Below are 14,664 nucleotides of genomic sequence, written 5' to 3' on the forward strand. Positions count from 1 at the left end.
AAGTTGTTGGACGGATAGAACAGAGCCTCTAACAGCCAAAAATATAACCATGTGGAGACAATGGAATAAATCTGTCTGCTCTTAAACAAGCCCACATCTTGAATACAGACTTGCAGTGACACTGGTGTAATACAAAAAAGAAAAAAAATCCTCATTACTCAGTTGAACGATAAGTTCAGGATGAATTTTTAGCCCCATTAGTGGCAATTTTAGAATGACTCTGAAATTTCAGCTCCCTTTAACTTATTTATTATTCTTGAGTACTGATAACTAACCAGAGCAGGCAGGGTTTGTCTTGTAATTAAAGGTAAAATTAGATATTACATGCATGTCGCACATGTATGTCTGGGGTCAAACACACCACTTTTATTCCCACAAGTGTGCATCATGAAAATAAAAAAGGAAGCCACTGATTTAGGTATTGTATGATTACCTACAGCAGCTGAGTTTATGTGTAACAAAAACCAAGTCCTCATTTCCTTTCACGGTACACGCTGTGCGGCTGGATGACTCAGAACTGTTGTTGCTCTATTTTTACCTTCAACGCTGACAACTGGTCAGCATTTTTCTAATTTGCCTTTCATGTTTCCACAGCGTGTATGAGTTGTGCTTTAGAGTAACACAGCCTGATGATTTTTTTTTTCCTGTTCTTTGCTAGGTCAGTGAATAAAGGCAGAATCAAAACCTTGGGGGGGAAGGGGAGTTTCACTGGATACAGGCACACATATAGAGTCCCACCTGGGAGCTGCATAGCACAGTCACAGACCTCACACTTGGCACTGATAAGGCAATTCAATCCAGACAAATGTGGCCTAGTTGCACTCAGATATCCAATCTGGACATAGACGGTATTAAAAATGTAAACGACACTCAATCTTGCCAAGTGGGGAAAATTGAAATGAGGGAAAAATAAGGTTTGAAATGCATGTGTTCCCCTGTGTATGTAGCCCAACCCAGCTTTAAACTGTCTGGAGCTGCTCCCCTGACAGCCAGCTGCAGCTGTAGTTTGGGTGTGGTTATGCCTCCCTGTTCAACAGACAACTTATACCTGTGTGGCACCAGACTTCTCTATGAGACATGTAACACCATACTGCCTCCAAGGAGGAGACGCTGAGTGACTGAAAATGTAAAAAGAATAGTTAAACTCTGACAATGCTGAACCGTGAAGACTTAGATCTTCGACTGGCCATTCAGTTCACTGGTGCTGACGTCTTGATCAGGTTCATTTGTCATGCACATGAAAACCCAGACGACAGAGGACTCGATACTTCTATACTCCGTTGTTTTGATGTTCCTTAAGCGAAGCTGTTGCTACCACACACGTACAGTGTGTTTACTGCTTCGCATCATGTGAAAGAATGACTCATTTTTTAATGATCCACAGGCCCATGGGTGGACTTACGTGTGCTTATGCAACAGCTGCTTTCTCTGTAGTTATTTAACTTGAATCAATTCTGCTTAGTAAAACACACTAATCAATGCGTTCTATTGATTATTCAGTCAAATGGAGGGCACTGTGGTTCAGTTATATGGCTCTTTTTATGGGGCAGTCAAGTGTCATCTCCAGTGATATTACACACGAGCACTGGGCTCACGTAGAGTATGTTGAAATTGCCATAAAGGGCTGGACACTGCAGATTCTTCTCTTGACCAATGAGCCAAACTAGAACAACCTTAGTGACTAATTAGGCACCCTTAAAATAATGTTTATAGGTAACTACTGCCTTTAGAAATGGTTAATATTGTCATCTACCACTGCCTCTAGAGTCAAGTTTATTCATGGAATTTGGTATAGACATTCATGGTTCCCAGATGATGAAGCCCGATGGCTTTGGTGATCCTTTGGCCTTATCTCTGGTGCTACCTTGAGGAGGATCACATATGGTTTTGGAGGAAAACGTCCCAAACTAAACTGGAGCCATGATAATCCCCTTTTCACCTATCACCTTCCTATCTATCTACTTTGTGTTCAGAGCTCATAAGCTCACATGTTAGCATGCTAACACACTAAACCCAAGTTGGTTAGTCAGTGACTTAAAGGCACGAGTTACAGCTTTATTAAAGATAATTTCTGATACGTGGTGCCACTATTAGATGTTTTGTCCCAATTCCAAGGTCGTAACGGTGTTCATTGTCCCTCTCACAGTACGAGTGACAGCTGCAGCTGCAGTAAACGGTGATTATCTCTGTGCTTTTTGGAAACAGCGGTCAGTTAGTCGATGAGTTATTAGTTTTGTCATGGACCGTTTGCTCCGTGTGGGCAGCTTGCCCGTTTGTCCCCCACCCCGCCTCCTCCACTTGCTCAATGGGGTGGAATATGTCTGCATGAAGCCGTGAGGCCATCTGGTGACGCGGAACAAGTGGCATTGCCAGAAAAATTAAAAACACGAACTTAATCCGGCCTCGCACAGTCGCCTCACATTCCGGCTCACGCGTGAGGCACGTCTGAATGTCCCACACGCGTGTGGCATTGGAGTTTCTGCTCCTCCTCCAAAATCGCCTTCAACGACAGGGAACAAACCACCATGACACCACAGAGTTGCAGTCACATATTTAGTTCGCAATGAGCAGAAATCAGCCCAATTTAAGACTCATATGCGCACATGAGCGCGCTGCCAGCCGTGCGTAAATGCCCAACTTGACTGGATACAGATTTAAGACCCCCCACCACCACCACAGCCCCGTTAATCTTCAGACTGAGATTATTACGATTATTTCCAGAGATGGGTGGATAAAACGGGTTGATAAAGCACAAAGCAGGATACAAAGGGCTCTGTGAGTCGAGACATCGCCGCTGAGGGATGATGTAGAGGGAAAGAGGGAGATGGTACAGTAGGCGAGGAGGGCGGGGTTTTCCCTCCAAGATGAGGCAAACTAAAGGAAAATGGGCTTCTTGCAGCCGGCGCATGTACTGTAGACATTAAGGACTAACCGCCTGCAGAGAGAGGGAGGGAGTGAGGGAGGAGAAGGGATGGTGATGGAGGTCTGAGGAGCGGCTCTTCTCTCTTGATGTTATCTCACCTTCCCCGTGTGAAGCTTTTGATCCCGTGTCTTTAAACCTCCGCTGCTGCTGCTGCTTCCCTGTGTTGTTTTTTTCCCCTCTCTCTATCTACATTTAAAATCCCTGATTGGCGTCCGCCCTGTCTACTTGTGCATCCATCAACCATCTGTGAGCCATGTCGGACTCAGAGGACATGACGGAGTTCGCCAGCATCGTGGAGCGGATCGAGCGGGGCGAGGTGAGTCTCATCCGGATGATTTACGGTCCTTGTGACAGCAGCGGTCTGGCTGTCAATGTGCAGCAGCAGCGGCAGCAGCAGCAGACCCGGGCCGGCCTGCAGGGCTTTTCAGGGGATGGAGAGGGATGCTGCAAAGCCACACCACTGCCTTGTCTGTTCTGTTCTATATCACACCAACATTATTTATCCAAACTGCCTACCTTGCTCTATTGTGATATCATAACCTGATCTGAGGTGTGAATAGATTCAGTTGAAAATGATCTATCTATCTATGCAGTTCAAAATTGTCGATATCTTTTATTTTATCCTGCTTTGTTACATTATTTTTGGATTATATTATTGAGTGGTGTTACACCTCCATAACTGATATTTTAGAAAGATCTGAGGTATTATGACACCCTTTTCTGTTAAAAGAACAAACAAACAAAAAACCTATAGGAAGACCCACACTTTATTATATCCTGTTCTATTCTGCTCGATTCTGTGTCAGTGCTTCGTGGCTTTAAGGCACAGGCTTCTCTTCTATTCTTAGAAGAAGGAAAAAACGTGAACATAAAGGGTTTAATTAGAGGCTTCAGTTGCAGAGTGCGTTGGTAGTTAGATAGTGCTGCAGGCACATCACAGACTCTTGTCAATATGTGGGACACTTGGCAACAGCTGATGTGGTGAGACGCGGCACCGGGTTACTGAGGGGTGTGTGTGTCTGCACAGTGAGGAGGTCTTTACCCACTTCAGCCTTTGTAGACCGACAGATCTTGTTGAAACGCATCTCCCCCGCTCACACAATGTCTGACATTCATCCATGCATGCATGAGCTCAGTGTGTGCGCGCTTGTGTGTGTGTGTTTCATGATGAAATTAAGAGCATATTGTACACGTGACCGACTCAGTGGCCAGCAACGTTTACTCTTATCTCTGTCATGTCAGGATGATCAAAGAAAATTAGCAAAATTAAGATGCCAACAAATAAAATTATGATCTATAACAGTGGCAATGAAGGATTCTTTGTTAGGTCTGTTTCTGTTGGCCACACGTATCAAAATACGTAACAGCACAAGAGGCTGTACAGACTTTATATATCCTTTTGTTTTTTGATTGCATTTTGTGTTGATAGTCCAGCTTTCTGAAAAGTGAATATAATCTGTCAAATAGCTGTGTGAAAAAGTAAAATTTATTACAATAATTGGATCTGGGTTACAGTCTGGAGAATGTACCAAATATCATACAGATAAGTATTAAATATATGTCAATTTAGACCCAGTTCTCCTTTATAAGGTTTTGTTGTGTGCCCAGAAAATATAGGCAATGGGAAAATTGTCGATATTCATTTGCTGTGAAAATTAATATAGATCACATACACTGAAAGTGATGAAGCCATCTGGATGTTTTAGCAGGCAGACTAGCTCATGTCCTTTCTCTCGCGTTTTGACTTCTGTGATTCCTGTATGGCAAATCCCTACAGGCTATCCACCCATAATGTTTAAGCCAAATATTTTACTGTTGAAAAGAAAGCAGATACTGGATAGAAATCTAGACATGGATGAAACTTCAGCTGCATGCGGTGCAGAGATTCAAGCTCTGGAGCTGCGAGGGTCCTTTCTGAGTCTGTCTGTATGGTTTGGTGCCAACAGATGCTGTTGGGAGAGTGAAGGGCTGAACAGAGTCGGCATTCAGTGGCTGTGCACACCTTGCCCAGTAGCCTCATTCCAACATTTCATCCACTTCATTCTGTGCTGCTGCACAGTTACTTTATAAAGAAGTAAAAGCCCCCCTCCTCCTCCAAAAGCTGTTAAAATCAGTTTTGTTCTTTAAGCAAAACATTGTTTGGTTGACCTGCTAGGGGGCCCCAGTGTACAATAAAATGAACCGTAGACCCACTGCAGAAAGCAATTAGCAGATCATAAATCCCCTGAGATAATGGGAGGGACCCTGACATTAGTAGAGACTGTAAAGTGAACAGAAGTTATAGCTTACACAGGCCCCCCTTTATCAGCTATAGAAACCTAATGTGAGGGCCCAATACAGCAGCCTACAGAAAGTCCAGAGTCTCTGAAAACCTTCGTAGTACATATAAAAGCTTGACAACACTGTGTGTGGAATACAAATTTAAACTTTCACTACTGATACTTAGATACATACTCTTCAACTACACAATCACCACTGTTCTCAGCAGACCAAAACAACTAATGGACTGTAAGCCAGTCCCACTGCCAGTCTCTGGCACTTCTGTCTTTGCATTATGAAACACACATTGAACAGCCTTTGTTTTTCCTGCTACAAGAGTAATAATTGTATTTGATACTGCTAGCACTTCTGTCTGCAAACAGAGCAAACTTGACCCAAATCCATCAAGAACAATTTATTTTTATTTATTTGTTAATGTTTTTTGTCCTCTTGTCTTTGTCTCTTTACATTTGTGATGAGCGTTTGATGCGTATAGCATTTGCATTCTTATATCAGATGATTAATCACTTTGGTTGAGACTGAAACAACTCAACATCTATAAGCTGCCAAGAAATCTTATATAGATATTTGTGTCCCTGGCACAAAGTTTGGTACACATGTTTGTTTTGCCCTCAGAATGCATTATATCTTTGTTGATCCCTTAATGTTCCATCTCTACCAGCAGATCAAACTTTGTGTACGACTTTGGTTTATAACCAACCACCTTCAAAACTAAATGCTTCTCCCATAATCCTCAGCTTTGCTCTTCAGTGCTAATTAGCAGACAACTAAACTACGATAATGAAGATGGTAAACGTTACAGCTTACCTGCTAAACACCTGCGTGTTGGCATTGTTACTGTGAGCATGTTAGTCATCCCATGTTTATCAGTTCAGTTTTGTATTTGGTTACAATTGAGAGAAATCCCTGACTTATATGTTCTTAGTCATTCATGTTTTTCATAGTTATACTGAACTACAAAGGTGACTATAAAGTCGCCAATAAAATTTAGCTAGTTCATCTTACATACAGCCAGTGGTGGGGTGTCACTACATTTACTCAAGCACAATTTTGAGGTATTTGTAGGTTTGCTTGAGTATTTCCATTTCATAATAGCTAACTTATGCTTATGCAGTTCACGAACTGACGAAGCTGCTTGGATTAGCAGCGAAACGTCTTCAAGCTAATCTTCACAAGTCCAGATGCCTTGCTTTAACTCTTTGAATCAACCAATAAATATTTTTTTTGTAATGTAAAATTAGGCTACACTGCAGAACGGCCCAGTTCGGAACATAAATTAAATAACCTGATTATATGCATTAATTGTTCATTAGACTTAATCTTAATCAAGATATTTAACATATTATAGTATATTATTCTGAATTGGGCCATTCTGAATAATGAGTACTTTTACTTTTGGTACTTTTAAGTATACTGCCTTGCTTTTACTTGAGCAGAATTTTGAATCAACGACTTTTAATTGTGATAAAGCTTCCTTATTTCTTTTCACACTGTGGTATGTTTTGCTCATTTTAGCCCAGTTAAAGATCTAAACAGGCCTACTACTTCCACTTCTGTGATTGAAACAGGGAGAAAATAATGCAGATCTAACTGCATGGAGACAGTGCTGACTCTCATTTAGTCTCTGCCTGGTAAAAACAACTGAGCGGTCGACAAGTTGTATTGATGAGTTGGGGGAAAAAAGTTTACGAGGTGCACATGAAGGCATCAGCAGTTCCTATGGAGATCCACCCCCCCTCCGTCTCTTTCCCACACACCACCCCCTGCTGTCTCTCTCTCTCCACCCACCCCCCCCGTGTCTCTCCGCCTGCCTATACTGCAGCAGTGAACCGGCTGCTGATTCACCACAGCGCTGCGTCTCTCAGCAGCGTCACTTCTACTGAGACTCAATCAGCCGTCGGCATCCTCTGCCGGCGTCCGAGAAGTTGGGCAAACAAAACGCCAGATAAAGTGTTACCATTCGCACACTACGGGCTCGTATTTTCTCCGTCACGATGTCGGCAGAGATGCGGCGTGGCAGCACGACTGCGGTAAGTGAGAGGATTTCTGTGAGCTGGGAAGATGATTTAAAAACAACAACAACAACAAAAAAAACGACTCGTCATTGTTAAACAGCCTGTAGCTTCTCTGCCGTGTATGTGAAAGAGGTGGGACGCAGTAGAAAATAAATAAAAGACTGAAACAAGACTGTAAACTGCCACTGGTGCTTGACTCTTCTTTACTGAATTCTCGAGTAATTGTTTCATTTCTGTGGTGAAACATTTCGCTTTGAACACTCAGCACTGTTTGCCTTGTTAAACTTCCTCTATCCTTCTCGGTATTGTCCTTTTACACGCGTGGAGGCGGTTTCCCCCCCCCACTTACATTAATGTTTGCTGCAGCAGAAGAAGGATATAGGACTTTATTGTCATGTTTTGTTTTTTTTTGTCACACCACCTGGAATGAATGAACCAATCAGTCGCGGAATATGAATGAATGGACTTTCGGTGTGGATCTTTATAGAAACGTTTTCTGCTCGTCTTCTCAGTGTTGAAACGTGACCGACTGGAATCGTGCGTTTTAACTGTTTGTCTATATTTAGCCGAGCTTAATCCTGTCTTATGTAATGTATCGGAAACATGGTAAAGACAGCGTGGCTGCCTGTTTATTGTGATTGCATCGGTGCTCTTCAAACGATGATTACTCTGCCTTTCACATTCACCCACATCTACCCACCTGAAGCCTAATTTCCCACCTCAATGACACAGCAAAATGTTTTCGCAGCTCACAGTGCAGAAGGCATATGGGCCTGTTTTAGCTGCATCTAAAATGTCCTAATAATAGGTTATTGTTTCAAGAGCCAAAGGCAGCTGTATCCGTGCATTCAAACAATGAAGATGCCAAGCTTCTTTTCAGACCGATCTGAGACAGCTTCTGATCTGCTTCATCTCTTGTCAGAGCCTGTTTCAGGATGGCAGCTGTTGTGTCGGTGCCTCGTGCAAAAATCCTAAATGTAAAAGTAGAGTTTAGGTGTCTATATAGCAGTTTGCAGTAATCATGCCTCCGTCACCAGGTCCCGATCAAGAACATCGAGAGGGAGCTGATCTGCCCCATCTGTAAGGAGCTCTTCACCCATCCGCTGATCCTGCCCTGTCAACACAGCGTCTGCCATAAGTGTGTCAGAGAGCTGCTCATGCTGAACCATGAGGACTCCTTTGATGCTGGCTCAGAGTGCTCCATGCCCGGCAGCCCCAGGTCCAGGGTGCCGTCCCCCTCTATGGAGAGGCTGGACAGGCTTGTGAGATCAGGTGGGTCTCGGGGTAAGCAACCAGATATACACATTTTTCTGCAGATTGACTGCGTGTGTTGCTTACAGGAAGGATTTTACGTACAGCTTAATGGTCTGAGTTGGATTTTGGCCAGTCAGCCTGTTTGTGTGAGCTGATGGAAGCTAATTATCAGGCAATGGCTGGACAGAAAATGCAACCATCATTCGCAATGCCTTCCAAAGCAGAGATTTGGATCCATAAATGCCAACTTCCTGTTGCATTGTCTGCCTCGCACTTACCTTAATTTCAGTGTTTAGTTATGCTGTCATCTCTGCATTCAACAGGTTTCAGTGGCTGGAGACTGGGATTTACCTCTACAGAAAAGACTAAAAGCTTAAAATATTCCTCAGATAAGGAAATATATTGTTACAAGTAGATACTGGAGAGAATATCTGATTACCGAACAAATAAAAATGGTCGTGTCACAGTGAAGAGGATGTTATGAATCAATATGCAAACCTTTAGCCAATGCAAATTTAAGGTTGAGAGTGAATAAGCCTATGGAAACTATGAGCTGGCCAAAAAAAAAGAATTGTCCAAGCATTATTGTATGATTTCTTAATGTGTTAATGTGATGCAGCCACAGACACCACCCCTCCTCCATCTCTTGTCCTTGATAAACAAGAACAAACATAAAAATGAGTTAATAATTTTACCCCTCAGCCATTACGTCGTCAGTCATCGCTTCTTCCTCTAATCCTGTCTGCTTTTACAGGCTTCATTAAAAGACAGCACAGGAACTTGACAAGCTGTAGTTTTTGTCTACCAAGAAAAAAAAGAAATGTTGACAAGCTCTCTCAAGCCCTAATCGTCTTGACTGTCTGCATCTCATGGCCCAGGGGCATTCAGTCATGTAAGAACTCATGTATTCATCTGAAAATGTTTCAGGAAAAGAGAGCAGTGTAGTTATCACTTTCAGTCCGCTTTTAATCGGATATAAATCTAGGTGTCTTTTGTACACGAGTGAACAGAGCACATCTGTAAGCTCCTTTAAGGCGTTCTAAACTCTTAAAACCAAGCTGAGCTGGGGGTGGTGGAGGGGGCGGAGGGGTACAGGTAGCTAACTCAACTTGTCACAATACTTTTAAGTTAAACACATGGAACCACTGCGGCTGAGCTCAAGCAGGTCAATGTCTAAGCCTTGAAAACAGCATGCAGGGACACAAGGCTGCCTTTCTGTCGGACTTCCATACTACGTACTAATTCTAAGGTGTTGAGTATGCAGTACGTTCATAGTGGGGGGAAAATGACAAAAAAAGTATAGTCTATACCATTGTCCACGCACACACAGGAAATGGAAGTGCAATTATGGTAAACCAGCTACAAAAAAAATCTAGAAAAAGCACCAACTGCATTTGGTTTATAGTTCATGTACATAATTAGTATGGAACTGGGACACAACGCAGGACTTGGCACAGTGGATTGCCCCTGTGTCACTGGCATTAAACGTTTTACTCACACTCTTTTAAGATTTTACATGCTTTTTACTGTTAATGCTGAAAATAAACAGTAATGCACATTCAGTAGTTGAGTTCCAAATCCACGCTAATTTATTTATTCTAAGCAGTTTATGAGGTTTCTTTTTGATGTAGACTGAGTCTCGGAGGAAATGTAGGAGCTGCTTACAACTGGAAAAAATACAACTTATTTGCAGTAGTATTCAAGTCATAGCTTGACTTCCAGTGGTGCACGTATTGTGCAATTTCATGTTCGTAAAAAGCGTTAAGTATGTTGATTTCTTTTATACTTACAATCTTGAATGGATTTGGGATACAGCACAAGATTAAAATGGTTGACATAAAATTTGGGTCGTAATATATGAATACTATTTAAACTTAGTGGCCCCAAAAGAACACTAAGTATCCAAACCGAAGGACCAGATCCCAGAGGTACGGTGAGGCGAACATCTTTTTGGGGAGTTTTCAAACATTTGCTCTTGAAAACCACTGAGGCCGAGCTCCCAAACGCAGCCTCCCTCATTCAGATTCCCCTCATTCAGCCTGAATGAGTTCATTCTTCACTGGCAGGTCTGCATCTGTTGACGTAGGAAATAATCAAATCCTGCTTTTGAGTAAACAAATCTCATGCCTTGCTGAAAGCTAGTTTGCCGAAAGTCTAATTTCTGTCATTTCTATGTTTTCGTTCAGACTAACTGGAAATTGATGTTTACTGATTGATGGGTGTTTAAAACTTTATTTCTTTTTCAGTTAATTTAGCAGCTGCTCTCAAAAAGAAAGTAAGTTGTAGTCGACACAAGCTATGGGTTTTGTACAAGTGGAATTCCCTTGAGGATTATGCAATAAGGTTGTTCCCCTGTTAAGTGCATTTAATTAGCAGATTACAAAATACAGATTCTCTGTGTGTTAAGAATATTTAGGAAACCCTGAAGTACGTTTTGAGCACATTAACTTCCTAACACAACAATTGAGTAATTCTACCAACCGCCTTCAACTCTGGGAGATCAGATCAGTGGTACCTATGGTGACGCAACCTGCCTGTAAGGAATGAATGAGGGATTAAGTGAAGGGAGATGGAGGGGAAAAGACTTAAGGCTACATTTATCAGTGTGCAGCTTGGACAAGCCTGCTATGCTTGGACAGAGGAAGGTGGTTACTAAAACTTCATCAACATTGTTTCTCAACTTCATTTTATTTTATGTTATTGGGGCTCAAACAGAGCACGATACATTTGTCTTCAACAGTTAACTCTTGACAAGTGCACTCTGAAGTTGATGTTAAGTGCTTTGGGAGGAATAGTTTGACACATTGGGAAACGTTTCTCAATTTCTTTCCAACAGTTCAACAGTAAATCTTAGGCTACAGCCAGAGGATGGTTAGCTTAGCTTATGTTGTGATGCCAGTCGAGCTTTGGTCTTGCATGGCAAATGCAGTTTGCAGTCATAACAGTGGCGCATTCACCACTTAACGTTAATGGTAATCTTTGAACCAGTGGGTCCTTGACTTCAGACAGACAGTTAGTTAGTTAGTTTTGTTTTCTCCTGCTGGAATGACAGCGGTCAGTGGTAGATTTTACCAGCTGTAGCTGTGTGTTGGTTAAACACAACTTTCTTCAGCTGACTTTTTAGCAGTAAAATCACATTTAAATATGGACATGACGGCTAAATAAAAGATATCCAACTGACTGATGCTCCATGCCTAAGTTTAGTGTAATCTGTACAGAAACTGAAGTGTAAAAGGCTGTTAGTAGTGTTGTAGTGCTGCTAGGAGCATGTTTTACTTTCCAACTGCTGTTGTTTTTCCAGTCTCGGTGCTAATCGAGCCAAGCTAACCGTCTTCTGGGTTAGGTTTAGCTTCATATTTAGAGCACATCTCGTACGTTGCTCAGCAAGAAAGCAAATAAACATAATTTCCAAAATGCAAAATTTCATTGCTGAAGGACACTTTTATTATTATGTCAGTAAGTGCACAAATCAAAAGTTAATTGTAATTTAATAGCTGTTCACATCCTGTGTGTATAGTTCAAATGCTCTGTTTTGTATTTCACTCTGAACTGCATTATTTTTTTTTTTTTCTTCAGTTTATTTCTCAGTTAGCTTTGTTTCTTCAATGTCATGATGTTTTAAAGAAAAAAATAACTGGTTTCATACCTCACTTCACGTTATGTATTGTTTCATTTTTATTGTTGGTCTCACCTCACTTCTCTGTTCATTGCTTGCAGCCACAGTGCGAAGGTCGTTTGGAAGTCGAGGTAGACGCGGGCTCCGTGTTTTGACTAGCTGTAGTAGTGAGTACAGTGCTACTAGACCCCCTGTGAAACCCTAGTATGGTTCTACCTTTTCTCTACTTAGTTTACTTTAGCCCTGTCAACATAACCATTCAAACCCACACCACTGGTTAAGTGCAAAATGAATTATTCAGACTCTTAAAAATGTCCACTGAACATAATTGTGTTAAAAACCAAAGTAAAGATTGAAAAAAAATGCTGCAATCCAGATTAACAACACATTTAAGGATGGTCTGTGAAAGTCTGTCTTTGTTTCAAGCTTTGATGTACAATTTTGTAAGCAGGTTATGAAAAATGAGTGAAAGGAAGTAATACAGGGAAATCTTTGGAGTGGTGTGTCGGCATACAAGGACGCTGACTAAAAGAAGTTTCATGGAGCAAACTAGAAAAGATGAGAATTGAAGAGAAGTACAGTTCTGCAGTTTGGGTAGTGACAGAAAGGAAATGAATGGCTGAAATTAGTGAGCAGGGGGTGAGGATGTTTCCTAGGAGTTGAAATGGGGCAGGAATGTGTATGTGAGTGTGTCCAGAACCCCCAGTGTGTGTGTGTCTGTACACTGGCTAAGCTTTGCATTCATTTTGTAAAACATGGTGACAAGCAAAGCTGCTTTATTGAGGTGGAGAACTGTTGAGTCTCTGTTTCTAAGTTAACACACACACACACACACGCATGCACGCATACTGAAGGAAAACCTAATATGTTTGGACTTGCTAAGATTCTTAACTGACTTTTACTGACCATCTATTTGCCTTAAGGTATTGTGTATACTTCACTTGACAGACATTAGTGTTTGAGAAACAGTTTAGGAGAACACAGACCTGTTTCAGCCTACCTCTAATCATTTTAGGCTTGATGAATTGAGAACTGCCAGCCAAGTAAAACAAGACTGAATACTGTGAGCCAACTCATGCAGTTATTTGACATGCTCAGTGGATGTTTTTTGAGGGAGGAAAAAAAATATGTGAAGAAATTGCATTTCTGTGCTAATCCTACCTGGAAATAGGAGTGGCCTTGAAATAAAATAGAATTGCAGCAAACGATGAAGATGTGGTTTCATCGGCAACAACAAAGTTTGAGAAAAGTTTCAAAAATGGAAATCTGGAAAAATTAAGAAGTAAACTCAAACAAACTGAATAACTAAACTGAATAACTTATATTTTTCAGCCTTTGATTGAATGAATTGATTAACACTGGATCCAGAGATTATTGGGATAAGAAACAAGGAAAAGGTTCCCTGGATTTCCTGTTTATCATTAGAGTTTTATTACTAATTACAGTCATACATGTATTACATCTACCGACTAAACTAAATGCCACTTAACAAGCCTGAATAAATCTTTCTTGCGTTCGGCATGAAAAATTAAACGAAATAGTCCCTATGTGCAGTGCATGACTTCCTCAAATGTGCGACCATATTTAGTTTTCAAAAGGTATTCATTTAAATGTGCAGACAAGATTGCATTTCACATTCAAACATCAAACCATGAGCACTAGATTAGTGCTGGTGAGAGGAAAAAGAATAAAGCCCCTTTCGATGTGCAATGACTCGTCAGTTTTCGCCTCCAACTCAACACACAGACATACGCACTTTGCTGCAGGCATCTCCTGTCTGTTTCCTGTTCGCTCACACTTGCCACCCTGAGCAGGAGGCTAAGTCAACACGCTCATCCACTCAGGTTCATGAGTAAAGACACATGCATACATGCACTTACTGTCTTTGCAGGGTCATTCATTGATTTGAATATGAAAGCTTTCTGCCGGATGTCTCCTTTCATCCAGTGACATCTTAACAAGACTGCGTCGCCTTCATCACCGTCGTCAGACTCGTTTCTCACCGCAGTGTCACACTGCAATTTTCAGTTCATCTTTGTCATATGAAGTCATGTAAGAAGGGTAACTGATGTGTGGCAAACGAAGCTCGGTATTTCAGTTACTTGTCAGGTCACAGGCAGATTTAGCCTCCAGGCTTTAAACTGTACTGCACTGTCACAGTCTTAGTTAAGCTCACATCACACGTCCTGTCACATAGTTTATGTTTGCTTTTCACTGCTTTTCCTTCAGCTGCTCCGTTTTGTGTTTGACCAAAGTGCTGTTTTGAAATAGCCTTCCTGTATTTTGCTTACCTGAGGAGTGTTTGATTTAATTTCCAGGTCCTCGGAAACGAAGTGGAAATTCTGGCTTGCATACTGAGATAAATCCAGCACTCCTCGGTTCCCCTGTTCCCCAAAAACGTGAAGCAATATTTTTTGTCATTTATTTTGCGGTGTAGTGACTTACGTTTGCTGGCTTCATTTGTGTGTGTTTTGTGGTCCCCATTGCTTGCGTCTGTGATGAGACTTTGTGTAACATTTTCTTTCTGTCCACCTCATGTTACTCTGTTTGCTGCCTTGTTATGAGCAGATGCTGCT

At 41.6% G+C, this 14,664-nt stretch overlaps 1 protein-coding gene across 4 annotated transcripts in view; it reads left to right on the forward strand.

Annotated features, from left to right (window-relative positions):
- The first annotated feature begins 2,968 nt into the window (after positions 1 to 2,968).
- trim36 (tripartite motif containing 36) overlaps positions 2,969 to 14,664 on the forward strand; it is a 29,915-nt gene continuing 18,219 nt past the window's right edge. The window contains exons 1-2 of one of the 4 annotated variants that reach the window (XM_046387639.1): positions 2,969 to 3,239; positions 8,256 to 8,502. In XM_046387639.1, coding sequence (XP_046243595.1) covers positions 3,177 to 3,239; positions 8,256 to 8,502 — 310 coding nt within the window. In that variant the 5' untranslated portion in view covers positions 2,969 to 3,176. Of the gene's footprint in view, positions 3,240 to 6,984; positions 7,234 to 7,654; positions 7,756 to 8,255; positions 8,503 to 14,664 lie in introns of those variants that run through there. The other 3 variants (XM_046387640.1, XM_046387641.1, XM_046387642.1) reach the window with 3 other exon arrangements.

The sequence above is a fragment of the Scatophagus argus genome, chromosome 4, assembly GCF_020382885.2.
Source record: "Scatophagus argus isolate fScaArg1 chromosome 4, fScaArg1.pri, whole genome shotgun sequence".
Classification (NCBI taxonomy): domain Eukaryota; kingdom Metazoa; phylum Chordata; class Actinopteri; family Scatophagidae; genus Scatophagus; species Scatophagus argus.